Genomic DNA, 27489 nt, shown 5'->3' with positions numbered 1-27489 from the left:
TATTTTTTCATTCACTGGAAGGTATTGAATAGGTTTGACATTTTCCCAAAATGCATAAAACCTTGAAAGGTTTCAAGTTGCCGAGGTGAACTCAATGAAGCTCAAGCCGTAGAAGATAATGATTGCTTTATTCAGCATGCTGGAACTGTGGGTTTCTGAAAAGAGATATTTCCATAGGGGCACTATTTCCATTTTGGGCTACAGTGGAGGCCAGGGTCAGAGAGGGAAAACATCAGTAAAGGGGTCGGGGGTGCTGCTAGGCCAGAGAAACCCCTTGGGGAGTTTATTAATAAACAACTACATACACTTTGAATGGCGAAGGGAAGAAATCTCTGATTTGAGAAGAGGAAAAAGAAAAGAGAAAAATATGGTGTTCAACAGAAAACCCTGCAAAAGGATCAAGAGAGCAGATCTAACAGGAGTTGGAGACATTAAAACAAAGAAGTGGGAGAAGTCAATGAGAAATAGGAGACTTGGGTCAAGTATAAGGTAGGAGCTATTTTCCTACAAGGCTAGAATTTGGGTGGGAAGTGCAAAAAAGAAGGAGAGAAATTTGCAAAGGGGGTTTGTGGCTATTGGGGGACCTAGAAGTATCAGGAAATCTAGATTCTGTGTTCAGAAGACGGCATGTGGCCATGCCACAGGTAGGACGTTTCCCAAGACCTGAAGGTAAAGAAAAAGTCAACCTGCATTCCAGACATACCTGCGGGCAGCTGCTGATGGGAACGCACTGCTTCTTTCGACACTCTGTCTTGCCTTTCACACAAGCACAGATGGTGCAATTAACAGAGGACCACATCTCTCCATCCTATGGGAGAGAGCACAAGATTCTGCTATCAGCTGGAGGCTGATGGGAGCTAATCCAACAGGCTGGGATTTCTCTGCCAAGGAGAGCATTTCTTACTCTGAGTGAGAGATCCATCATCAGACTAAATTACTCTGAGGTGTCTATCTACACCTACCCAATTTGAAGGTGTGTGTAGGTGTGTGTGTGTGTGTGTGTGTGTGTGTGTGTGTGTGTGTATGTGTGTTCCCCCTCCAGGATATAAAAAGAATTCTTATGCATCTAACCAAACCATATTTGCATCGTGCTCCTCCTACACTGTTTACTTAGCTTCACCCTGGAAGACAAGCATGAGTTGAACATGATGCAGTAGCAAAGGTCTAATGTTCCTGTGTGATAGACCTGAAATGTTGAAGCTATTCCAGGCAGCAGCAGTTGAGATGTACAAAGGTGGTGAATTTATTCCCACATGTGACATGGTTCTGGACCACACAGGGTATGATCCATTCAAAGAACAGAGGCTAATTCACAGGACTCTCATTGCCCAGGCAGACACTTGATCAGCAAGCCATCCAAATATGTGGAGCCCAGATGGAATACTCTGAATACCATGCCCCTGCCTGTCTGATACTTTCCTCCCCAAAAGCTAGATAGCACCTTGGGACACATTTCCTAGCCCAGAAAGGGCTGTTTGAGGAATATTTTTGGCTCATTGAATCTATAATATGCAGTTGCCAAATACCCAGCCACAAGAAGCCCTGTATCTCTGGAGAACACACAGGGATGTGCATCCTAGCTTATGCAAGAGTAGATTACAGGCACAAGGGTTGGATGTGAAAACAAAACAAAGATTCCTTCCTGAGTTTGTAGATATAAGCAGAAAAATTTGTTAAAAACAGAGGAACTATCTCAGATTTTGATGATGACTCCTCTTCCTTTTCCTTCACACATTTTGAAGCTATTTAAGGACTATTAGAACCTTTTATTTCTCGAGAAACAAAGACCTAACTGAATCTGTCCTAAAGGGCATCTGACGAGTCCAAATTCTCTGTGTGCCCATTTCTAGGACTTGGCGTTTCAAAGATGACTCTCTGTAAATTATTTTAGGCTTCATCACATAAAGGAACCTTTGTACAGTAGCCTTGAAAGCACTTTGCACACAATACCATCGTGAGAGGGGGTCTATTGCATCCAGGTGCTCTGGAAACACAAGAATGACTTTATGTAAAAAGGATACATGAGTGGCTCTGAAAGCCTGGTGTAAATACAACACACATGTGACCCCCTTCTTTTGGGCATGACACATCATGTCTTCTTACTGATTCCATAAGAATCAAGACTCTCCTTCCAACTCTATCAATGCAAAAGAAAATCTGGCCAAGTACAACATGAGGATCTCCCACATCTGACTTGATTCCGAGGGTCCCAGTCTCAAGAATGTCCTGAGATGATACCTCAGGTACAGAAAGACTCCCTCCACCCAAAAAACTAAATGGAAAGCAGTTTGGACAAAGATAACAATCTTCATCCTGACGTTTACATGGTCACTGCACAGCTATGCTGTCAGAAAACTACGGGTAGTATTTGATAAGTAGCAGATGGTCAGGAGACAACCGTGCTAGGTCAGTTGGGGCAAGGCTCTCTCACCTTTGCTCAATGGCTGTGCCAGCATGAACATCCTCACCCGAATATCTTCCAAGTGAGAAAATCTCTTTGAAAAAGCAGCTTTGTAAAAAGTTCCAAAAGTATTAAGCTATAGGACCATCAGGATCTTGGAAAGGGACACTGAGCATCTCTGACTGAATGAGATGTCCTCAGCATTTGGGCTCCCATAAGAGTACCATCCAGAGGTGGGTGGGGGTGGAGGGGTATCTTCAGCTCAATCCCCATCACTGGATGACCACATTTGGAAAAGGCAATAATGTTTTACAGGCTTAAAACACTTCGTAAAGCAAAAATAAAGCTGAAGAAAACCATTTTTTCAAACAGTTGCTTCTCTGCCCCATGTATACTTGATTTTAAAAATATGTATATATATATTGCCATATAAATAATTACATTTGTGCACGCATAGACACACACACACACACACACACACACACACACACACCATATGTGTCTACAAAATATGGAATACTCCAGTCTGCCTTTTATCTGGAGCTTTTTACATTTCAGTATAGTACAATAGTTCCCATGAGCTTGGCTTGTGACATACCCGGAAAACCTTGTTGCCAAACTTGCACACTTTGACATCTTCTGGAGGCACTCGCAGGAGGCACTCTTCACAACACGTCTCCTCCCCTCTGACGCAGCCACCAGGGTGGGAGCATTTCTTCTTACATACTACAGTAGAGTCCTGGGGACCCAAAGGCAAACCAGAAATTAAAAATGATTTCCATCTCTACCAACCATCTTACCTGGCCTTCCTTTAACAATCCACAACTAACCGCTTTAAAACATATTCTGGGGGCACCTGCATGGCTCAGTTGGTTAAGTGACTAACTCTTGATTTTGGCTCAGGTCATGATCTCACAGTTTGTGAGTTCGAGCCCCATGTCAGGCTCTGCCCTGAGCATAAAGACTACTTGATTCTCTTCACCTCCCCTTCCCCCCAAAAAGAAAACATATTCTGAAGAAATCATATTTTAACTTGTTGTAATAAATCTTTCATCTACTTCAAAATGTTATTTGCTGACTAAACATCCGGATGAGAAGGTGAAGAAGCTATGAATAGTCTGACATACCCTCACTACTTTCCAAGTGTTTATAATTTAATGTTCAAGAAGCTGATGATTCCACTCTGGCCAGCGTGTGGCAAGAAGGTCCAACTCACTATGGGCCAACCAGTTTCCCTCTTCCTGCCCTTTTCCTCTTGCATGCTTTTCATTAACATGACTCTCTTGGGTCTCCTTGAGGGCATTTGCCACCTTTGAGGAGTTTAGCAGAAAGGCATGATATCCAATCAAATAGCAAAAATTAAGAGCTAATGTTCCTCCTCAAGATAAAATTCCTTAGTGTGTTCCATGTCCACAGAAGAATTGAATGAGCTATGCCAAAACTGACCATTCTAGACTCTTCTATAAAATATGTAATCTTTTTTTTTAAAATATGTAATCTTAACCAGGTCGCTTAACCTCTGAAAATGATGAGTTTATATCTGTAACTTTAAGAGGTATGGCTTGATTTCTAGCCAACTAAATTGTGCCTGCCAATTCATTGAACAACATGTCGAAGAAAAGTTCAGAGCAGTTTAAGAAAAGTAAACTCTTCTAGTTCCCCATCCAACAAGATGCAATTTCACTGGAGTAGGTTATCAGCTACAATGAATGTTAAGAGCAAAATATTTATGAGACTTGGTGGCAGGCAGGGAGGGAGGAAAGCAGTGTCCCTGGTAGATGGACAATACCTTCACAATGTGGAATTAGTATCAGACCAATGATAGGGAAATGAGACCAAGCCCTCTCCTTAGTTAGTACTGAGAGATAACTCATTCAAACAGGTTGTATAAATCAACGTATGTAACTTCTGCAGCTTCTATGTTAATCCTATAACTTCAACAGGTACTTCTGGTATTATCTCCTATACTCCTACTGACTTATCCATCTAAGATTAATATAACAATGTGATGATCCTTTTAAGAAAATGGCATTGGTTGTCTTTTATTTTTAAGGTTCTACCACATCAGATAATGGATAGGACTCAGCATTGGACAAGACCAGGGGGGAATGCCAGTTCATCCATTAGGTATGTTATCTTGTGCAAATCCATCTCCGTGAGCCCCAGATTCCTCATCTTCAAAAACCTACTTCTCAGGTTTATTGTGCAGCTTAAATGAAATATTTAAAGTACTTGGCACAGTTTCTGGCACATAGAAATTATTATAGGTCAACTCATTAATTGGGGGAAAAAAAAGTCCTTTGCCAAACTGCACGTATTGATTTCTAGTTTGAAAAACAAGGACACATACTAGCTCTCAAGTAATGCATACTTCATGGTAGACTTCCCAGCTTTCATTACACACACACACACACACACACACACACACACCACCCATTAGATCATATGCCTGGCACTAGTTTAAGCAATGAGAATATTGAGATGGATAGATGTGCTTCTGTCTACAAGGAGCTCACAGGGCAAAAGGAGAGAGAACCATGTGAACTATTAAATTGCAATATAATGTCATTAACAGAACTAGTAAAGGTATAGAGGTAGCAGAAAAGAGGGACAATTACCTACTTATGTGAGTCCCCTAGTCAGTCACTAGGGGAGGAGCTAACATCTGAGAGAGGCTGTTGTGCATGAAGAGGAGTTTGCTATTCAAACTGAAAGAAGATGAGGTCGCTCAAGGTAGAGGAATCATCAAATATGAAGGCACAAAGATTCTGTGTTTTAAAAATTGGTTTTAAAAATAAATCACTGCCATAAAGACTCTGTGTTCAGAGTACTATGAAATAATTTCCTGCACCTGTCATGGCACTGGGTGGAGATGCTGGAGAGGGAAGCTCCAAGCAGATAGAAAATAATAATGATTATCCAAAATGATTGTAGCCTGATTCTTGAAACATCCAATTTCCCAAAGATGACTGTGAACTCATTCTCTCTCTCTCTCTCTCTCTCTCTCTCTCTCTCTCTCTCTCACACACACACACACACACACACACACACACAAATCTCTTGAAGGAACAGTATTAATTACACTTCTTTTCAGCACTGAGAAATACTGTCTGATCTCCTCTCAAAGAATCCATGAGACCCAGAACAGTGCAAGCATAACAAATTCCCATTCGTGGGACGTCTGGCTTTCCTGCAATCAAGAGAACTTGGGGATGTGATGTGTTTCATCAAAGGTTTAGCATCCTCAAGAGGAAGCTATAACCTGTGAAATTCCTGGAGAGGAAGAGAAGTCATGAGGATGAAGGCCAAGGCAAACAGAAGGAGTGGCTATAGGTTTAGCATAGGAAAATATAAACCATGGAAGAGAGGAAGGAGTCTCAGGAAAGTATTCTCAGGCTTAGGAAATACTCAGTGTTCAGTGCCAGGGAACAGACAGTTCAGCCCCTACTCGGCTACTTCCCTGAAGTAGTGCATGCTACTTAACAAAGCATGCCTCAAGTAATCAGGAACTTCTGAACTCCAATCCCAACTACTGACTCAGAGCTGACATTGAGCAAAACTCTCCTCCTTCCCTCTCTAGCCCTTTAGCTATTAAAGACAAAACAACAACCATCACCGCCAAAATGTATTCTTCTAAATTCATGTCACACAGATGTTTGCATTAACTCACTAATGAATGATTCTAAAATCTTCCATTAAGATGGTTCTCTTCTTGGTTTAAAAAAAAAATCACTGTATAAGCACAGTCAATGAATGTGGGCCGTGTATTCCTTTAAAATTCTGGAGCTGCGGAATTCTTTCTTCACCAGTCATTAGGCCTCTGGTTGCCTTTTGAAAAAAGCAAGCAATGCTTTTCTTACTTTTCAAGTAAGAAATGGTACAATGAACAACACATAAATACTCCCCTCTCAAACTACCAGGTTTATCTTTGTGATGAACTGTAAATCCTTGTCTTTCTTTTCTCTTGAATGTGATTAAAGTCATTTTTATTATGTGGTATGTTAAGGAGCTCATCTCGGATAGTTAGAACCAGAGAACGCTGCCAGAGACACTCTGTGTCTGATTTTAGAAAATACCTTAGGACAGTCCCTCAGACTTTAGTTCTCACCTCCAGAAGCTAACTTGTAGGTCCTGGGAAGGTAACAGTGAATTGTAATCTGGGTCCTATGTTTGAACGTCCTTACAACCTTAAGCATGATTTCAAGTAGTAAAATGGCATTGATAATGCCTCCTTCCAATAAATGACAGATCATTATGTTTGGCTATAAAGTTAACAGTAACGTCCCCAGTGCAATCATTGTCGGATCACAGCCCCTCAGAACCACCTTACCCGGCAGGTGCATGCAGTGCAGTTATCATAGAGAAATGAAGATCCGTTGTCATAAACATCACTGCGAAAGAGGCAGCTTCCAAATGGAAGGTCAAACACTTTCCTCTGACCTAGAGGGAAGCAACGGCATGGTTAATGCAAGACAGAAGCCAGGATTTCCCACTTTGTCATCAACAATTCTATCACAGGACTGTTAAACATTCTCACAAGACCAGGTAAATCTGGTGCACAAAAATAGTCCTCGGCCAGATGTTCCCTGGAGTAATTAATTTAGAAAGTTTTTATTATAAAGAGCTTGACTCCACACTGAATCTTGTAAGTTCAACAAATCTTTATTACCATCATAGTGAACCAAGATGACCAGATCTATTTGACCTGCCCTTGTGGAGTTCACAGTCTACCGGTGAGACAAACGCACAAAAATGATTTAAATACAACAATATGGTAAGTTCCAGAAAGAAGACAATCTGGGAACTGTGGGGACAGGGAGGAAGAGAAGACTTCTTGGAAGATGCAATGTCTCAACTGCATTTTAAAGAATAAGTAAAATTATCCAGGAAGTAGGTATTGGCAGGGAAGAGGCACAGGAAGTCAAGCTATTCCAAGAAGGACTAGAATGAGTGAAAAGGAGAACCAATGATATAGCATCTCAGCTGGAGAAATTACAAGTCCGTTGGTATAAAGGATGGCACTAACTCAAAATGCACATAGAGGCAGAATCCAACCCACATGTCAAGTGCCCAAGCTTTCACAGGCATCACACTTCTGTAGAATTAGCGTGATTTTCCCTGATATGAAGATTTGATTTATGATCAAAAGGTCCAAAAAGTAACCCCAAACAAAGAATGCAATCCAATTTCATCTTTTCTTTCAAATTGTGAGCTTCTACTCCCTGGAGCATATAAAAACATCCCTGACATGTTGCTTGAGTCAAGCAACATGTTAAGAAGATGAAGATTCATAATCACTCATTAGATTTACAACCACACTCTTTCTTCTTAAAATTTTTTATGTTTTATTTATTTTTGGGGGGAGAGAGAGAGAGAGAGAGAGAGAGCAGGGGAGGGACAGAGAGAGAGGGAAACACAGAATCCAAAGACAGGCTCCAGGCTCTGAACTAGCTGTCAGCACAGAGCCCGACATGGGGCTCGAACTCACGAACCGTGAGATCATGACCTGAGCTGAAATCGGACACTTAACTGACTGAGCCACCCAGGCACCTCCACACTCTTTCTTCTTATAAAAAGATTAAAAGCAAACTCTAGTTATCAGGAGGTCCAGTGAAATGCTGAAAATACCTACAGGCACATACTAAATGCCACTCTCAGAATTCAAATTGTTAGAATTACCATTAACAGGAATCACAAAAAATGTCATCTTCCTGTTACAGTCAACTTCAAGGCTAGGATACGGTATAGATGCAGAATTAAATTACTAGCTTGGTCCTTACTACCAGAAGTAAACTTGCTTGTCATCAAAAGATGACAGTGAGTTATAGTCTGGGTCCCACATATGGACTCCCTAGTGACCTTGAGTAGTTCTCCAGGCCTCACTTAGTTCACTTGTAAAATGGTAACAATAATGCCTCCTTGCAGTAACATACCACCCTCTCTGCCTAAAATGCTAATATAAAAAAAATATAAATAAATAAATAAATAAATAAATAAATAAATAAATAAAATGCTAATATGAAAGTAGGCAACCAAAAACCCTTTTGTGGTTAGACAAAATCTAACTAAATGACTGTATTTGCTCCTAGCAAGTATTAATAATCCAACTAAGACAGGCATTCTTATGTGCACCCCCAGGTCCTGAGTTTCTTGAAGCTTGTGGAAGCTTGCAGACTAAATTAGAGGACTGCCTGCAAAATGCAAAATTCTGCCTTTCTCTAGATTTTCCTCTAGGCCCTGAGGTATCAGAAAGCTGTGTGCAGGCCATCTACTCAATTGTTTCAACTGAGCAATGTTTAAAGATGGGGATAACCTGGTTTGCCTTTTTCTTATCTTTCATCTACATGTGCTTCATGTACTTTATAAGTGACCTTAATTCCTTTTTGGCAAGAGGCAGGATATAGATACATAAATATAGTCAAGCTTCTTTCCCTACCAATGAAAATACATTTTATGGTTGAGCTCCACATTATTCCTCAGAGGACCTTTCACCTCTTAGAATGAACTGCCCCTTCCTGTGTTCCCATATCTTGGAGCTTTTACTACATTTATAGTACCCAATATTGTGGCATAGATGGATGAATGAGTAGGTGAACAAACAGATGGATAGATTGGAGAACTGATGCACTAGTAGGTCACCAAATAAAAAGACTCTTCAATAATATCCCCCTGAAAAAAATATGACCAACTACTTACCTTATCACTCAAAGATAATTTTTACCTAAAAATATTGATGTAAAGTCTTTATCATAGAGCCTGGAATTCCCTAAACAACCCCAATAAGTGGCACATAATGAGTGTTATCGTTATTAGCGGTGGTAGGATTCAAATATGATCCTAGGCTGTGTCATTCTAAGAGGTGCATTGGGTGCTCAGTATACACAAACCTCTGATGAGTCTCTTCATTGAAAATGAAAAAAGAGAGCTAGAGAATGTTGCAATGCAAAAGGCTAAGGTATGTCATGTAAATGAATCCTGTCAAAGGAATATGTCATAGCAAATTGGTGTCCAACCAGCCAAAAGTCTGATTAGTCTAAGATTTCAGGATCTAGAAAGTATCCTAGTGTTTCCTTTTTTTTTTCCTTTCTGTCTTTTGTTGTGTGGGTATATTTCTTTTTACCCCCGAGGAACACAAAATCTTACTGTAGTTCCAAAGTCATCATGGCCCCAAATTAAGATGAAACATTCAAAAGAGTGGTTCAGAGAAGTCCACATTCAGCTTAATTTAAGCCATTTCTACATTATTCCACTGGGGTTTAGTCTAACCAAAAACGGTCTCATTTGGGAGAATTAAGATTTTTAAGTTTCCTAAGACTTACTGTTCCTTTTGTAGTCTGTCTTATGACCACAAATGGACAGGAACGTCTGCATTCAATACAACAGCCATTCCTCATATGAGAAGCTTCTGAGTTGACTCAGCACATCCATAGTATGGGCTTCAAAGCAGTAATCAAGTCTACTTATCTTCAATGTCAGGCCCCAAATGCCACCTCTTCTGTAATGACTTTCCTGCTCAGATGGAATGCTGTGTCCACCATGACCAAAAGCATGACGATTTCAACAACAGTGAACTGGCTAACTCTATTCCAGGAGTACAAGCACACACTGGCAACCCAGGAAGCATACATATCAGTGGAAATGTCTTTAATCAGGCATGTATAAACAATTTTCTTTTGTTCTTTTAATTACTTCATAGTTACTTAAAAAGTATTACATGCATACGTGTGTGTGTGTGTGTGTGTGTGTGTGTGTGTACATGCAGCAAGAAGGCAAACATTAGATGAAGGGTTGACAGGTGAATCCTGTACAGAAAAGAAAACTGCCTTAGTTTAACAAGATACCTTTATTCAACAAGTTGGTTGTAGAAAGATAGACTTTAGACTATGGCTGTGATAAGCTGGGAATGAAAAATATCAATCAACAGGAGATTCTGGAATTGAGAAAAGCAAGCTATGAAAGAAAGGAGAGAAGATTCAGAAAAAAGGGTGTGGACAGTAGCTGATAGGACGCTGGAGCCCAGATACACAGTGACATTTTCCTAAAGGCATAATAGCTGAGACCTCTTAAGAACAAAGGGAGGATCCATTAAGGATCCATTTCATGTTGTTCACTGTGCTCCACTAAAAGGTAATCACCCTCATTGACCACAAACCTTCAGTAAAATCTACTACACAAGTGTTGATTCAGTAGCACCACAGAATGTGAAAAGACTGGAGGGGAATGTCCCTGCAAGTACAAAATGATGTTGAAGGAGGAGGAAGAGGAGGAGGAGGAGGAGGAGGAGAGGGAGATGAGGTGGAGGTGGAAGAGGAAGAAAGGAGAGAGAGGAGGAGGGGGAGGAGGAGGAGGAGAAGGAAGAGGAGAAGGAGGAGGAGAAGGAGAATTAAGAGAAAAACAGCAGGAGGAGACCAAGCCAGGGGTGACTCGGAAATGTATTAGCCTCCTCAAAGATCCCTCAAGATTCTAGTGGGGTTGCTGGAGGATTTTAGTGGGAGATGCTCTATTGTATTCACACACTGGGTCAGGCTACTTTTCTTTGAATCTTAGTCTGACCTCAACCAACTCAAGAGTTTGAAGATCATGTGTAAGAAGCTGACATTCGGATTATAAACAAGACCTAAAGGATCTCTTGCACTAGAGACTCTCCATCACAGGCTGTCTCTTTCAACTGGCAATGTATATGCCTCTCTCCACATCACCACGGAGGCTGGGCAGCAGCAGGTTAAAGCCTGGGCTTAGGAATCACAGGAACTCATATTCAGGTACCAACTCTGTAACTCACCAGCTGTGCCACCTTCTAGGAATCTACTCCCCTCTCCTGCAATAATACTAACCACAGCATGTATATTACATATCAGAATGATATACTTAGCACCTATACGGCACAGCTTCTTGAGAAAATTCAATGAGAAAAAGCATGTAAAGTGATTTTCATAGTACCTAGGAAATAGCAAATGCTCAATAAAAAATAGCTCATTCTCCTTTCCTGTTGGCTACTTTTCATTGCTCCCTTCCAAACCTCTTGCTTTTGGTGTCATCCTCCTGCATACTTTTGCCTCTAAAAGTAACACTAGTCTATATTCTTCCATGTGTTAATTTCATATGCCTTTAAAATACTAATCATTTCTACCAATTGTCATACGCCCAATAAAAGACAGTTTCTTCAATACTGCTCTCGCCATCAGGGGTTATCATCCCAAGTTGCCTGGTGAACCAGGTTTACAGATACGAGGAAGCACAAGAGAAAAGAAACACCTGTAGAGACCTCAGACAAGAAATAAACGCTGGGCACACCTTACATTCCTATAACCAGAAAAAGCAGTTATTTCTAATAAGCCATGAAACAGGACAACCTGAGAACCCCAACATAACAATGTGAATGAAGACTCTTAGCAGAAACTCCCAAGAATAAATTACATTGTTCTTTTATCTGAAAACAGTCACTCACCCAAACATTTGGGGCAGCACTGTCCTGGGGGAATGTGGCTAAGGTGTTGAGGACAGGAGAGAATGGGACAGACTTCTCTCACACACTGTGTCCTGCCTCCCTGAAGAAAAGAGAGAGAGAAAAAAGCACATTTAGAAAAGTAAGTGCATTTATACTGTATAATCAAGATACCTGAAACAAACCTAGGGTCTTCCCTGGTATCAGGTCCTTGGGGTGACGGCTCAGGTCTGTGTAATTTCTCCCAACTATCCTTTTTCCTTTTATCTTCCCTGGAGGCCACATGAACTGTACCCTCGAAAAGACTGTCCCTGAAGAGATTATTACAGTATTACCTCTCTCCACCCACCCACCACCTTTCTTTACCTTTTTCCTTCTCAAGACTAGTCAACTATCTTCATTGGCTTGAGATTGGAGGCTTCCAGTACTAAAACTGGGAGAGTCTTAGGCAAACCAGGAAAAGTTGGCTTCCCTTTCCGACACCCAAGCAAGCAAAGGAGTCCTCTGGGCATTACTGAGGCTTTTCCTCCTCTTTCGGACCCTCATCTTTCTGTAGGTTCTGCAGACATCTTCCTCCAGGAATACTTCCTTTTCTGTAACTGCTTAAAGGTATTATTAGGATGGCTCTCGGAGGTTTAGATTTCATGAAGCAGCCAATCCGCTGAAAATGGATATGCTGCCAATATTCAGAAGAACCATTTCACTGAATTCACTCAGCTAACCAAACTTTTCTATCACAAGTAGAAGGCAAAAGATGATTGATATTGGAAGGAATGGCAGAGGCTTAGCAGCCTATGGGAGAAGTTCTAGAGCTTTCGAATTTTTCCCTGCCCCTCATTCTCCACCCTTCCTGTCCTCCTTTCTGACATCCATTCCTTCCTTCTTTATCCCAGCATGCCCCCCTTTCTCTAGCCATCAGTATCTCTCCCCTCTTTCTGTGCTTTCTTACAACTTGAAGATGCAACACGCCTACTCCCCCTCCTCGATGCCTCTGCCGAGGTGTCTGTTTTCCCAGCCTCAGCAACTTGTAATTGAATCTTCAGAAAGCTGGGGCAGGAAAAAAAAAAAATAGTGCTTTCTAGTCAATTTACACCCAACACCTTTGTAAGGTTCATGTGAAAACTATCCTGTGCAAAATGAATTGCTACTAAATTTATGAATAATTTATTTTTTTCAGAAAATCAGAAGATTTGGTAAATAGATCACTAGACAAATGGAATTTCAATGGATTGGCTTCTCTGGGATTTGAGCTAGAAAGCAAAGGAGTAGACCCTCAGGTACCCGCTGTCTGAAACCGGTAATTTATATCTCAAGGGGCCTCAGGAAATGAGGAACTCACACTGTAAAGAAGGGAAAGATTCCCTGCGGCATTTCCTCACACCTTCTCCACCACTTTTTGCAATAACACCAGACGTTAGCCGTCTGGATCAAATTCATGCCCATCCTAGCATACTGCTGCCATCCATTGTTTCTGCTTTCCCTTCCTGCTTTTGCCATTTTTATTATTACAGTTTATTTTTTGGTAGGGGTGGATGAAAAGGGTAGGACATGTTATGTCTTTTTAAATATTTATTATTTTTAAGCCACTTTAATGTCAGATTCTTCCCCAAACCAAGAGAGAACATACAAAAATACCACAAAAAGCTCTTCTGTTGTTTTTACATTATTTCCAGATCAGCAAGAATCACTAAAAATCTCCTAAGAATCCCTGGCTGTTTTCTGTGAGGTTCCCTCACTCAGCTCTGCATAATCCTAAAGTCTGGCCTTTCCCCAGACTTCAGAAGCACATAACCTGAGTCTAGGTCAGACACCGAGGTCTGCCCCAGCTTATACATAAACCACAAAAGTTAAATCTAGAGGGAGGGCAGAATGCTTCCCTTAACTTTTAATTTCAAAAAAATTCATCTGCAAGCAACTTCCTAAAATCATGAAGCCTCGGGCCACATGAGGCTGCCTGTGTGTTGGCTTCTCTTAGGTGCACAGAGAACATATTCTTTTCATTGATAGTCTCTGTTCTTGTTGGATCAGCATCTATTTTCCAAGCATATTTTAAAGTTAAAATTTTTACGAAATGTTACATAATTGCATAGGAGTTAACTTGTCCAGCACTTCGGAAAGCTGGCAAAAGATTAAGTGGGCTCCAGTAATTTTTCGTACAATAAGGTCAAAGAGCAGATTTTGCATATATAATACAAATGCAGTTTGTGTTTCCCAAGAGCCCCTTAAAGTAACTTGAACTGCAATCTGGGTTTGCTGGTTTAGTCAAGTTTTATTTTGTTTGGGTTGCAGGATTGTGGCACAGCCCAAGTCCCAAGGCTGCATTCCAATTAATACCTCCAAAGAAAGTGCCAGGCTATTTCGGCTCACAACCTGCTTCTATGATTTCAACTCAGCAGGGAATCTGGTTAAACTATGAGATGTGGCTATGCTGTAAACTAAGAAAGTTAAAATAGCAGAAGTGAACATTTCTGTTTCTAAAAATGTACTAATTCCTACTGTAACTGCACTAACTCCGGCTCTGTCAGATTAGCACACTCTTTTTAACCTGCCTCCCTGCCTCAGCTCTCTTCCACGAACCCACCTGGAAAGTTCCATATGCCCAGGATTCATTTCCAACATCCATCCATCATTTCATTATTTGATCAAATAGTTGTTTAAGGCCTAGATACGCTGAGGATACAGCGGTGAATATAGCATACAAAAATCACTCACCTTATGGAGCCTATGTTACCATTGCGCATGTCCCCATGCTAACGTGGAGGATGAGTTACCACTGCATTTGGGATAAAGTTCAGGCTAAAAGTCAATTGTAGAAGCAACTATAGCCTCACTAAAATCTGCTTCTTTTTCTCCTGACATAGACCAACACTACATTTCTCAGACTCCCTTGCAGTTAGGCCTTACGACTGACTACGTTCTGACCAACAGGAGGTGGATGGAAATAAATAACACGCTTCTAGGCCTGACCCATAAAGGTCTCTCACACTCAGTGCTCCACACTCTCGCTTTCTATCTCCGCTACATGGATAACCACCTGAATTGAGGGGATATCAATAACTTTGCACAGAATGGAAAGAGCTTGCTTCCCTGGGTCACCATGTGGAAGTCTATCCACTAAACACTCACAATGAACTATTAAATGAGCAAGAAATAAATTTAACTGCATTAAAATACTCAGATGTGGGATGCCTGGGTGGTTCAGTCAGTTAAGTGTCCGACTCTTGGTTTTGGCTCAGGTTATGATCTCACAGTTCATGGGATCAAGACCCGTGTCGGGCTCTGTGCTGACAGTGCAGAGCCTGCTTGGGATTCTTTCTCCCCATCCCCTGCTCGCACACGTGCTCTCTCTTTCTCTCTCTCTCTCTCAAAATAAACAAACTTTAAAAAAATAAAATAAAATACTCAGATGCATTAGATCTTTATTACCACAGTTAGTCTAGTTGGTCAAGATACCCCATAACCTTCTCTCCCATCTCCTTTCCTCACAATATCAACCTGGAGAGGAGAGTCCATTATATATTTTTTATTGTCCCCAGGCACATCTGAGGCCTTCCATCTTCTTCATATGTACCTCTTTCCTTCTCTCCCCCCCATCATTGACCCCTATAAAAATCCTGCTTCATTCAAGGTCAATTTGGGGCCTCTTCTCCCCTGTGAAGCCTTCCACACCCCTTAATTTCCCAGTGACCCCCTCTATCTTTCCATATCTTTCCCTTTCTCATGTATATTCCTGTATTCTTGACACATACATAGAAGTTTAATCTGGCAAGATGACACTGGTTTTGCCTTCAACCTAGACTTTGGTGACAGCAAGGACCTTTGAGCCTAATATCCTTCAGGAACATGACGGGCTCAAGGAAATAACTCAGTAAAAATTTCTTAAATGAAAGGAAGAGCCACCACACATGATGGGCCCTAAGAATCTAAATGAATTTCTCAAATCGCTGTGAACTACAGGATGCTGATAAGCTGGTATAGTTTCAGGGCTGTCTGCGTCTACTTACCTTGTATCTCCTTGGGTTTTACACATTTTGGGTACTAACTATATGTTTGTTGGTGCTGATATATCAAAAAGCAACACTCAACTTCACCTTCTAAGCTGGCAGGATTTCTAGGACCCCATGTGTTTTGTTAAGTGTTCGAAATTTTCTATATGGTTAAAATACACAGGGGCTAATCACTATTCTCATCTGGTCAACAAGGAAAGGAACTCTGGGAACTTCCACAGTACTGGTGAGTTACGATTTCCACCATTTTTCTTTAGTTTGTTCTTTACAGATGGTCATTTGTTCTTTATGGGTGGTCATTTGGTCATATCCAAGTGCTTCTCCAAAAGTGGCTGTTTTTAAAAGAAAGACATGAAACTTGTCCCGAGTCTATTTTCTACCCCCTTATTTTTGTCTTAGCTGATTTAGTCAAGAACACAATTGCTTGGTGTGAAAGTTTACCCTAGAGTAGCAGTCTTGCTGCATAATAAAATCTATCTTCCTGAATATAGTAATGAATGCAAGATGATAAAACCACAGCCATATGCATGCAGGATTCTTCCCCCACCCCTGAGGACCATTGAGAACTGAGGGCTGGAAACCATACTGTAACGTGACATAGCACTCATCTCTTGAACAGCATGCAGAGTCGGCTCCCCAACAGGAGGTGGGAAGCAGAGTAGTACATTTCTAACCAGTTAGAACCAATCAATTATACTCAACCACATTCTAGAAGGATTTTTTTTCCCCCAACGTTCAATTGTTTGAAGAGAATGGAGTTCTCCATTGATTCTAGATGAAGGTGAGAACAGGGGAGAGAAGACCGAGAGGGGCTAGTATAGGGGAGAAATATACCTTGAGTGCAAAGAGATTATGTGTGACCCACAATTCTTATATCATAACAGTCAATGAATGGTACAAAGCTGATTTGTGAATAGAGTATCCACTCTGAATTGCAAATTGGGTCCAAAAACTTCACAAGAGGAAAAGGATGTCCTTATCCATGCTTCTTCTTGGCCTGCAAATTTATTTTGGTAAACTTTCAGAGCATGCCAGTTACTTCCATGGGTCTTGGTATTTAGCCTCCCCTGTTCTTGGCCAGTGTAGAACAGAAAAAAAATCAAAGCAAAGATGGGCAGTAGGTAAGCTGTCCAGCTGAGAGAGCAGGAGTAGAGTGGACAATGGAAGAGAGAACACCCCAAATTGTAATGAGTGATGAGCCTACGTAGAGAAATGTATTTATAGATATGATACATACACAAGGACACATGTATATACATACACACATGCTATATTGACATATATGTATATACCACTACGGTATAATAAAGTGTGTGTGTGTGTGTGTGTGTGTGTGTGTGTGTTTGTGAGAGTTACTCACTAGACCAGAGTTTTTCAAATTTGGCATTATTAACATTTGGGGTCAGAGAGGTCTCTGTTTTAGGGAGCCATCCTGTGTATTGTAAAATGTTTAACAGCATCCCTGGCCTCTATCCACTAGATGCCAGTATCACCCTTTGTCCCCTGGTTGTACCAAACAGAAATGTCTTCAGACATTGCCTAATGTCTCTGGAGGACAAAATCATTCCCAGTTAAAAACCACTGTACTAATAAACCAATGCTTTCTCAAGCCACAGCCCAGGAACCCGCATTTTTAATAACTTTCCCAGATGAATTAAATGCTGCTATCCAAGGCACTGCATTTTGCAAAATGTGTCACTCACATGAGCTTCTAGCAAGCAGCATTTAAGGCTTATTAACCTTGTGAGTTCCTCCAGCAGCTAGCACATATCCCAGCTTATAACTGTGCTCCGGACGTGTGTTCTGAGTGATAGAGCACATTTCTCAGGTGGGGGAGTTGTCTCTGGGACATGAGCCAGGCCCTACTTCACCTCGCTAGGGGCTGGGGGCCACTTTTACTCAGGCTTGTGAAGGAAGAGGGCAGCAGGAGGAGAAGGGAGGATGGAGTTGTGGTTGAGGTTGATGGGGCTGAATTCACCAAGTGGTTCTGTGCTGAGACCAGTGCAGGCTTTATCATCGTAATCTGTGAGGACTCTGGAAACTGTCTACCCCAAGAATCTGAACATTGTGCTACACATGGGCTTATGTTTCCAAGTGATAAAGTACAACTTAACTTTGATTCTATACACACAGAGTCCAGAACACATCAGCAAAAGCTTGACCAAAGTACTTATTCTGACCCATAAAAATCTTGAGCAATCACCCTTGAAAAGTGCCCCCCCTGGACTGACAAAAATAAAACCCTTTTGTCTTTCATACCTATTCAAAGAACCATGACCTGATGCTCTGTCTTGAGAATCCAGCCTAAAACAAATTCCTTTTATTTTTTCCATCAATTAACGTCTCCAAGTCCAATTGTATTGTTGTTTATATTATTGCTCTGGTTTCCTATTGCTGCTATAATAAATTACCACATAAACTCAGTGGCTTAAAACCACACACATTTGCTATCTTACAGCTCTGGAAATCAGAAATCTGAAGTCAGTCTCCCTGGGCTAAAATCAAAGTGTCAGCAGGGCTGGGTTCTTTCTGGAGACTCTAGGGAAGAATCTGTTTTCTTGTCTTTTCCAGCTTTCAGAGGCTGCCAGCCTTCCTTGGCTATTGGCCTCCTTTCTTCATCGTCAAAGGCATCAACAAAACATTCTCAAAATCTGTATGACTCTGACCCTTCTGCCTCTGTTCATAAAGACTCTTTTAAGAGGGTGCATCCAGATAATCCGGGATAATCTCCTGTCAAAATCCTTAATTTAACCACATCTGCAAAGTCTCTTTTGCCATATAAGGTAACAGTCATAGGTTTTGGGGATTAGAATTTGGATGTCTTGGGGGTCAGGGGATCCATTATTCTGCCTACCACATATATGTTAAACAAATGACATTTAATTTCACTGTGCCATCCCAGATGTAATATTTCAGGCCTAATGTGACTACAAAACACTAAAATCACCCATTCTATCATCCTTTCCCTCCTTGAAGAAGCTAAATCCCTCCCCCACCCCACCTTTTTTTTATCAGAAAGAAAAAGATAGCTAAGAATCTCAATTTAAATCCTGGTCAGGGCGCCTGGGTGGCTCCATCGGTTAGGGGTCTGACTTCAGCTCAGATCATGATCTCACTGTTCGTGGGTTTAAATCCCACTTTGGGCTCTGTGCTGACAGCTCGGAGCCTGGAGCCTGCTTTGGATTCTATGTCTCCCTCTCTCTCTGCCCCTCTCCTGCTCACGTTCTGCCTGTCTGTCTCTGTCTCTAAAATAAATTAACATTAAAAAACAACAACAACAACAACAACAACAACAAAAAACCCCACATAAATCCTGGTCATATGGTTGCTGAACTGAGCAAGTTCACACCCTATTACTGTTTGTTCTTCCTATGCTCTTCCCTAGTTATTTCATTGTACCTTTCAGAAGGTGATAGGCAACTCAGACAATCTGAATTTCACATCCTACGCACTCTCTCTTCAATGTTATAGGCGACTCATAAATGTCAATGGACATCTTCAGGAGCAACGTTTTAGGTGTTAATAATGTAGGAAAGCTTTCCTGTTGGCCAATAGGCCCCTTCAGGGTCAGCACGCTGGCCATGCTGGTGAGCACTCATCCCCCAAGCTCAAGCTCCCACCACGCAGTATGTTGGCTGTTCACCCTCTGGCCTATACTGGTGAGCCCCGTAGGGACTTCATGTCCTCTGGTGGCCAGACAGATGACTCCCAGAGAGTTTGACTGCTCATCATATTCAAAGATGCTTACAGAAGAATGCCTGTACTGGCATCCTCACGGGTTTGCACAGCCCTACAGTGAGGTCTTAGCCTGCTGGCAGCATTATCAGGCCAGCTTCCAGCAGATGCAGAAACCAGCAGGTCCAACTGGGTTGTGGAGACAGCGCTGGGCTTAAGTGCACACAGAGGCAGAGCCAGAGTTTGCAATGGTGTAAAATAAATATTAGATTCTTAAATAACTAGGTGATATAAATACATTTACTACTGTTTCTCTAACTTCATTTTATTTTTTTTAATTTTTTTTTAAACGTTTGTTTATTTTTGAGACAGAGGGAGACAGAGCATGAACAGGGGAGGGTCAGAGAGAGAGAAGGAGACACAGAATCGGAAACAGGCTCCAGGCTCCGAACTGTCAGCACAGAGCCCGACGCGGGGCTTGAACTCACGAACCGCGAGATCATGACCTGAGCCGAAGTCAGACGCTTAACTGACTGAGCCACCCAGGTGCCCCTCTAACATCATTTTAAAAGGAAGTTTCCATATTGTGTTTGCTTAGGCCTCGCATTTAAAGGTAAAATTTGCCTATATTCCTCGTTGAGTCCTCGTTCTTAACTCTGTCTTGTCACTCAGCTGAATGGCGGATTGTTGTTCTTGTTTTTGTGTTTTCATGTGCTTGCTTTGGAAAAGAAAATTTTGAAATCCTTCCTCATCCCAACACCCCACTTCACACAGAGGCTGACACACACATTGCTGATAAGACTGGAACACCGTTTGAGGCGAATTCCAACTGGTTCTGGGTTTCCACAAACATCTTAGTGTATTGTCTATTTTAAAAGCAGGAAAATAAGACCACCCTATGGGACCACGCTCAGATGAAACCTCTAAAGAAATGCCCTGGGAAGCAAGGGATGGGGAAGGCCCTGTGAATTGGAAGAAGTTGGCCAGCAATAGTATGTTTGGTGTCTACAAGCAGGCGCTGAGGGATGGCTGGAAACATAAGTGATCTGCCCTGAGGAATATGAAAACCCTTCCCAGGGCTCACAGAGCAGAGCAGTAGGGGCTTACTGATAAGGTCTGAGAATCTGGTCCTGCGATGCTGGTGAGCAAGGGTGTCCTCCCTCTCTCAAACAATCGATAAAATAAGCAAATAAATCCACAAGAGAACACCCTCCTACTATTGCAGATTCCAAGGGACCTCCCAGACCACCCCAGTAGGATGCTTCTCAACTACCACCCAAAAAGAAAAAAAAAAGGAAAAGAAAGAAAATGAGCCCTTTTCCTTTTCTTGCCTTTTTTTTTTTTTTTAATCAAAGTTCAATCTTTCATCCTCATGTAAGTAGTCAAAGCCGTTACAAGCCTACTGCTGACACATCAAACGCTTTAGCTTCAGTCTGGCCTGCTTCCAGGAAGATGAAAAGAACAATCATTCAGAACTCACACCTCCCATGAGTTATGAGCCATTCCTGAAAGGAAGGAAATAACCCCATCGTGGAGGAGAAAGGGCATTTTTCATATTCCTCAGGTTGTCCACACCACAGCAAAACTGGAGATGCGTGGAGGAAGAGGCCCCATGAGGGCTCGACAGGGGCAAGTCTCTACAAATACTGACCCCCAAGACAGAAAGCCAAGCGTCACTGAGGAACTGTTTCTCTGACACCTTTCAGCTGACTTTTAAGTTTGGCTACCAAAAACAGTATATGTGCACCACCTGCCTTATATATTGTTTTATTTTATTTCCAATGTTTCGTTTGCATTTATCATTTGCCCCAAACTAGGCTGAGAGTTTTATCTTCCACAAGTGGCTCAGTCTTCCTAGCTCCACAGCGAGGCCACAGTAACATCACAAGTGTTTGGTTTTCACTTAAACACCTACTTGGAGGGTCATGAGCTAGAGCTGAAAGTCAATCAAATATGTGTGTGCTCTAGTAAGGTTTCCTAAGGAACAAAATTATCTGTTGTCTTGAAATGAATTAGTCCTAATTAAGGTCTATCTGGATCACCTCACTGTATTGACAAAATTATACTTAACAAGTCTTTGGGATAGTTCCTAAATATAGTACGCTTGAACACACTGCTAAAAAATAAGATTACACTTACACTTCATTTTCATTTCTGAATAGCAGTGGGCTAGTCATAGCATTTTGGCTTTCGTTTGCCCGTTCAGCAAACATTTGAGTTTCTGTGTGTTACATATAGTGGTCTTTAAATAAAAAATTTCAAAATCTTCATTCAATATACATTACCTTTTACAGGTCTCTATTTTGTATCAAGTGACAATTTCCTGAAATTCTAACAAAATCTAAAATGGTTAAGTAAAACATGAAGGAGTCCTATAAACACCCTGACCTCCATTAAGGGACACTGTCCAGGGAGACCAGAGATTTCTGGCACTATTCATTCAAACTAGGGGTGCCCCTGGGGATTGGTCTTCTCAACCAATTCAAAGTTTGTGTTCTGAGACAAACAGGCTACAACCCAATCTTGGCAAGCTCTTGGGACGATCATAATCTAGGCCAAAAATTATCAAAGGAAAAGAAGTATACAGGCTGTTGGAAACAGCTGTGGAAGGGGTGGGAGGAGGGTCCCAGTTTGAGCCAAAGCTAGCATTCTGACATGTCTGGGCAAGCCCAGTGAAAAGGAGAGGTTCATCTACTTAGCCTCTGGTGAGGGGAAAAAAAAAAAAAATCCATCCTAAGGGAGGAAGAGATTAACACAACAGAATCATTGGTTCCAAAGCCTAATCATAGAAGCAAGGCGTTATTGCAAATACAACTTGGCATCTGTCACTCAGTCATCCCAAGTCCAGTGTCATGGATGGCTGTGTTGGTCCTAGGGGAGAAAGATGATGGAAATAAAGCCTAAAAATCTGTGTCCTTGAAACCTCTGACATTCAAATACAGACCCCACTGATCTTGGATTCCTATAGAGTAAACCACATAGAAAAGAAGGTGTTCCTGGTCCTTCCCACTTCCCCTCCACACTGCTTTATCATCACAGGTCTCCAGGGTATTAGCAGCGATGTGCAATCAAAGCGAGTGGAAATAGTAGCCGTGCTAGGCTGAAAAGCAAAGCGCCTATGACATGGTGGCAGTGCTAAAAAGAGGAAACGATGGCAGACAGACCATGGTAGAAGATGGACTTTCATCCAGTCCAGGAAAATGAGATTTCCTGTATCATGAACTCTGACTTGCTAAGAAGACTGGCAATCAGTGTCCAACATTGGACAATATGAAACAGCACCTAATAGACAAGGCAGGGGTATATTCTCTGACAAATGGATTTATATGTTGGTCAGGTAGAAAGAAAAAGTGGCCTTTTACAGAAAGAATGAATTATATTAAATCAATCTTGAGGAATGACATCAGGCCAGGTTCAGAAGCGTTATCTTGTAATCTTGGCCAGAACATGCTACAAAGAGGCCAGAAAAGGGAAGATACCTGAGTGAGGTAGCATCTGGATGGAAAGCTTGCCTGGCCATGTATAGCTCTGTAACTGTGACAATACCTCAGCAACCACAGGCATTTTTTTCAAGACGGATGGAGAACCAGGCCTGGACAGGTCAAATCCTTAACCTTACAGATAGGAATGGAAAAAAGCTCTATCCTACAGAAAGGACTGGGTTCAGGACTGGGTTTTTTAGGCCATAGCTAGGACAGCAGTTCAAGTGCTTGTCAGAACTTCCCTAAATGTTTCAGTGAAAACCAAGGATAGTCTCCATAGTTCCTATGAAACTAAAGGAAGAAGAGTGGAAGGCCACCTTTGATTGGAAATCAAAGGAAAGCCAATCCACTTAAAATAGCTGCCAGGACTTTAGTGGTGAGTGGACCAGACACAAGCCCCTCAGAACATGCCCAGGGGCTCTCTCTAAAGACCAGTGTTGAAGAGGTAAATATGCGGGGGGCAGGGGGTGAGGGAAGGACTAGGACTCGGGGAGGCAATGGTTCAGAAATATCAAGCATTTTATTATACCAGGCCAACTGGAAGATGATGGCAATGTCTTGAAAACAGGCAGATTAAGTGAAAGCCTACTTACAGAAGATGAAATATCCAGCCCTTTTCTCACCAAGAAATCCAGTGTTCCCACTGGTCTAGGACAAAGAGGATGATCTACTGAGCCTTTTAAACCGTCTGGCCTCAGATGGCCTCTAGGCTCGATTCTTGTTTGCTTTTTGGCAAACCCTCCCAAGCAGACTCTAACTTTGAAATCACAAGTGGCAATTCTCTAGGATCAATTCTGCCTGGAAAATGGTTGCCTTCAACATTTATTGCAACATTTTATCACAACAATAATAAGATATGCCAATGGTGGGGGAACTTGGGCAACCACAAGAAGGTAAGGATTCAAAATCCACAGTTCTCAAACGGGTCTAATGGGTTTTACTTTTTTTTTTTTTTAACATTTTTTTTTTAATGTTTATTTATTTATTTATTTATTTATTGCATTTAAATAGAGAATTTATTCTTTATTTTTTTTAATATAGGAAATTTATTGTCAAATTGGTTTCCATACAACACCCAGTGCTCATCCCAAAAGATGCCCTCCTCAATGCCCATCACCCACTCTCCCCTCCCTCCCACTCCCCATCAACCCTCAGTTTGCTCTCAGCTTCCAAGAGTCTCTTATGCTTTGGCTCTCTCTCCCACTCTAACCTCTTTTTTTTTTTTCCTTCCCCTCCCCCATGGGTTTCTGGATCCTGGGTTTTACTTTAAAAAGCAGAAGAGGGGGCGCCTGGGTGGCTCAGTCAGTTAAACGTCTGACTTCAGCTCAGGTCATGATCTCACATGGGTTCCAGCACTGACAGCTCAGAGCCTGGAGCCTGACTCTGATTCTGTGTCTCCCTCTCTCGCGGCCCCTCCCCCACTCACACTCTGTCTCTCGAAAATAAATAAAACGTTAAAAAAAAAAAAAGCAGAAGAGTTCTCAAAACTTGGAAAATGTAAGGAGCAGTGCTAGCACCAGAATTGTTCATAGCAAAATTTTTAAATGACTCTATTCTCAAACATTCCTAATTCCAAAAGGTACATAGGAATGGAGGAGGGGACTCTCAGTTACACACATATTCCAATGTTATAAGCAAAAGACTGAAAATCTTTGTAAAGAGGCCATTTCTTTCATCTAACATTTATACATAAGGTATCTGCATTGAAATATGCTCAGAACTCCAAATATGGTCTAACATTAGAGCTGTAGAACAATCCCCATGAATGTGGAAATGATACTAAACTTCAGATAATGCTTTTTTTAAATGCTTATGAAAACCTAGTTCATGAAGACATGAGCAGCTCTGTGCCTTAAGCTCAGCACAAACCAGGAAAGTTTCCAGATTCTAAATCAAGAAGGAAAACTGGGAAACCACATGATTCAAAGAAACAAACCCCTGTAAGGGCTCCTTCTGACTCCAGTTCTAGCCTTTATTACTTTGTGCCGAAGTTACTTAACTTCCCTAAATTTCAATTTCTTCATCTGTAAATTAGTAAAACAACAGTACTCAGTGTCACAGAGTTCATGTAAAGCGTAGAATAAGATGATGGAGGAAAAGCTTTTAGGCCAGTGCCTGGTGCATAGTAAGTGCTCATTAAATGTTAGCTCTTACAAATGTTTAAAGTCAAATTAATTTTGAATCCCAGCCAGCTCCATAAATGAATAAATGAGTAGCCTTGGGCAATTTATTTAATCTGAGTCTTGGTTATTTTATTACTAAACAATGCCATTTTCCCCACAAAGCTGCTGTGAAAATTTTATGAGTGAATATGCTTCAAGTGCCCAGCACTTGTACTTGATCTATAAAAGTTACTGATAAAAATGGACCTTCAGCACCCTCACCCCCACCCTGCTTTCTTTAGGATCCTCCATTCAAAGTATGTTTCACTGGCCAAGAGAACAGGGCTGTGAAAGGTATAGGGCTGTGGTGGCTTTTCCTCTGAATTAGTTGGAGAACATTTGTGTTTTTCTTGGCACTAGGAACACATGGGGTAGTCTTTGGGGTGCACAGTAGTATATACATCGCCCATGTATTTGCATAAAGTTTCAAAGCACTTTCTTGATATATACAGTATGACAGCTGCTGTCACAATATATTTATATAAGTTCTACACAGATTTTATAAAATAAACTTGCAAATGTTTGTTTTCCTAAGGAGGGGTGTGTTTGGGGGGTTGATGGAGATAATCATTTCATCTCACTCTAGAAAGTAACACATGCTGGCACGCTCCCTTGCTGTATTGCCACAAGAAGGCTGGTGTTCCCTATGAAGACATGAGGCAACCCCACAGATACAGTAGGTCACTCTATAACCATTTTTTTTTAAAAAATGCTTTTTCTGTAAAAAAGAGCGTTAATGGGCACCATAGCCACAATCCATCTAAGGCCTAATGGGAATAATGAAATAGGTGGCTGTGACTTTCAGCACCCAGAATCCCTCAGGCAAACTGTCATAGCCCCAGCTGACTTTCCATCTTTCCATATGATGGAGTTGATGTGAAAGACAATGACAATTCCTTACCAACATATGCCAATGTTTATCTCCGCCTTCTTTCAGAGCACCAGAAGAATTGTCTGGATTGCACAAATCTTTCCCTCAAAGACATCAAGGTAATTTATAATCAAATTATCTTCTATAGCATCTCCTAAACTAGTACTTTGCGGAATCCTGTTTCATAAGAGGTTACTAGGGCTTCCATTACATGACTCCTATAAAGAAAGAGTAAGTTGTGCAAAACAAAGTTAAATAGCTTTCTTTATTGCAAGACTTTTCTTATTCTTCAATGCATATGGATATCCAACAGGGACATTATAGGATATGGTGTTTCTCAAACTTATTTGACCACAGAACCCTTTTATCATGGCATCTGAACATATTCCAGTACAATATAATGAGGAACACAATTCAGAAAACGCTAGTCAACTACAATTTACTACTATATACCTGCCCTAAGTATCTACAGCAACAGGGTCTTTGCTCTTCGGGCAAATTTCTTGGCGACAATTTTTGGTTAAACAAGTTCTTATATTGAGCAATCAATATTCTTTCATTGAGCAAGCATTTCCATCTCCTCCAAGCCTTCCCCTCCCATAAATACTACATTATATAATATACTCTTCAAATTCAACATTACATTTTGATAGATTCCTAAAACCATTTTAACAATGTTTTGCTTTATTTATTTATTTTTTTCATCTGAGGGATACTATCAATATAAGTTATCTCAGGATTCCTGTCAATTTTTTTCAGGATTATCTTGATTTTTTTTTTTCAGAACCTTTACACATTTTACTATAGAAGAAAAGAATTCTTGACTTCAACATGGCCTTTTTCCAATTCCATAAACCAGGTCACCCTACCAATATGTGGCATTTCTGGAATATTTATAAATACCATAGTATGAAAACTACCTCCCACATCCTCTGAAAACATAGCTGGCTACAAATTCCCCAGGCAGACTATGTGGGATATGTGGTTTCCATGCCTTTAAAAGAAGGTATTTGTAGGATATGCTAAGGAATATATCAACCAAGTCTTTCTCTAGTTTTTGGGAGCAGGGGGTTTTGTTTTGTTTCGGTTTTGGTTTTGGTTTGGTTTTTTGCCTAGCAAACTTGCCCCTCAATACCTGCCTCTAGGTGGCCTGTAAAAAGTGACATATTATAAACAAACAGAACTCTTATAGATTCCTCAGTAGGTGGTAATGGAAGAAAACAAACATCCAAGGGAAAGGCTATTTACCTCTGTAACTCCCTTTAGATGAGACCACATGGGACTACAAGTGAGGCCCTGATAGCCCTGGGCTAGGTGAGGTCAAGTAGCTGTGCAAATGGAATTTAAAAAGGCAGGAGCTTTGGGGATCAGGCAAGGACACCAGACTGGGAGCAGCCAGAAGGATCAGTACCCTTCCCAGTGTCTCTCTTCCACTTGTGTCCAGTG

At 41.2% G+C, this 27489-nt stretch overlaps 1 protein-coding gene across 1 annotated transcript in view; it reads right to left on the bottom strand.

The window, feature by feature from the left end:
* Positions 1-27489, bottom strand: part of BMPER (BMP binding endothelial regulator) — a 246556-nt gene that overhangs the window by 102496 nt on the left and 116571 nt on the right. The window contains exons 7-10 of the mRNA XM_049641682.1: positions 11850-11949; positions 6732-6841; positions 3000-3140; positions 704-808 (exon numbers count right to left, since the gene is read on the bottom strand). Coding sequence (XP_049497639.1) covers positions 704-808; positions 3000-3140; positions 6732-6841; positions 11850-11949 — 456 coding nt within the window. The remainder of the gene's footprint in view (positions 1-703; positions 809-2999; positions 3141-6731; positions 6842-11849; positions 11950-27489) is intronic.

The sequence above is a fragment of the Panthera uncia genome, chromosome A2 (genome assembly GCF_023721935.1).
Source record: "Panthera uncia isolate 11264 chromosome A2, Puncia_PCG_1.0, whole genome shotgun sequence".
Taxonomy (NCBI): Eukaryota; Metazoa; Chordata; class Mammalia; order Carnivora; family Felidae; genus Panthera; species Panthera uncia.
This window is presented reverse-complemented; position numbering and strand designations above follow the sequence as displayed.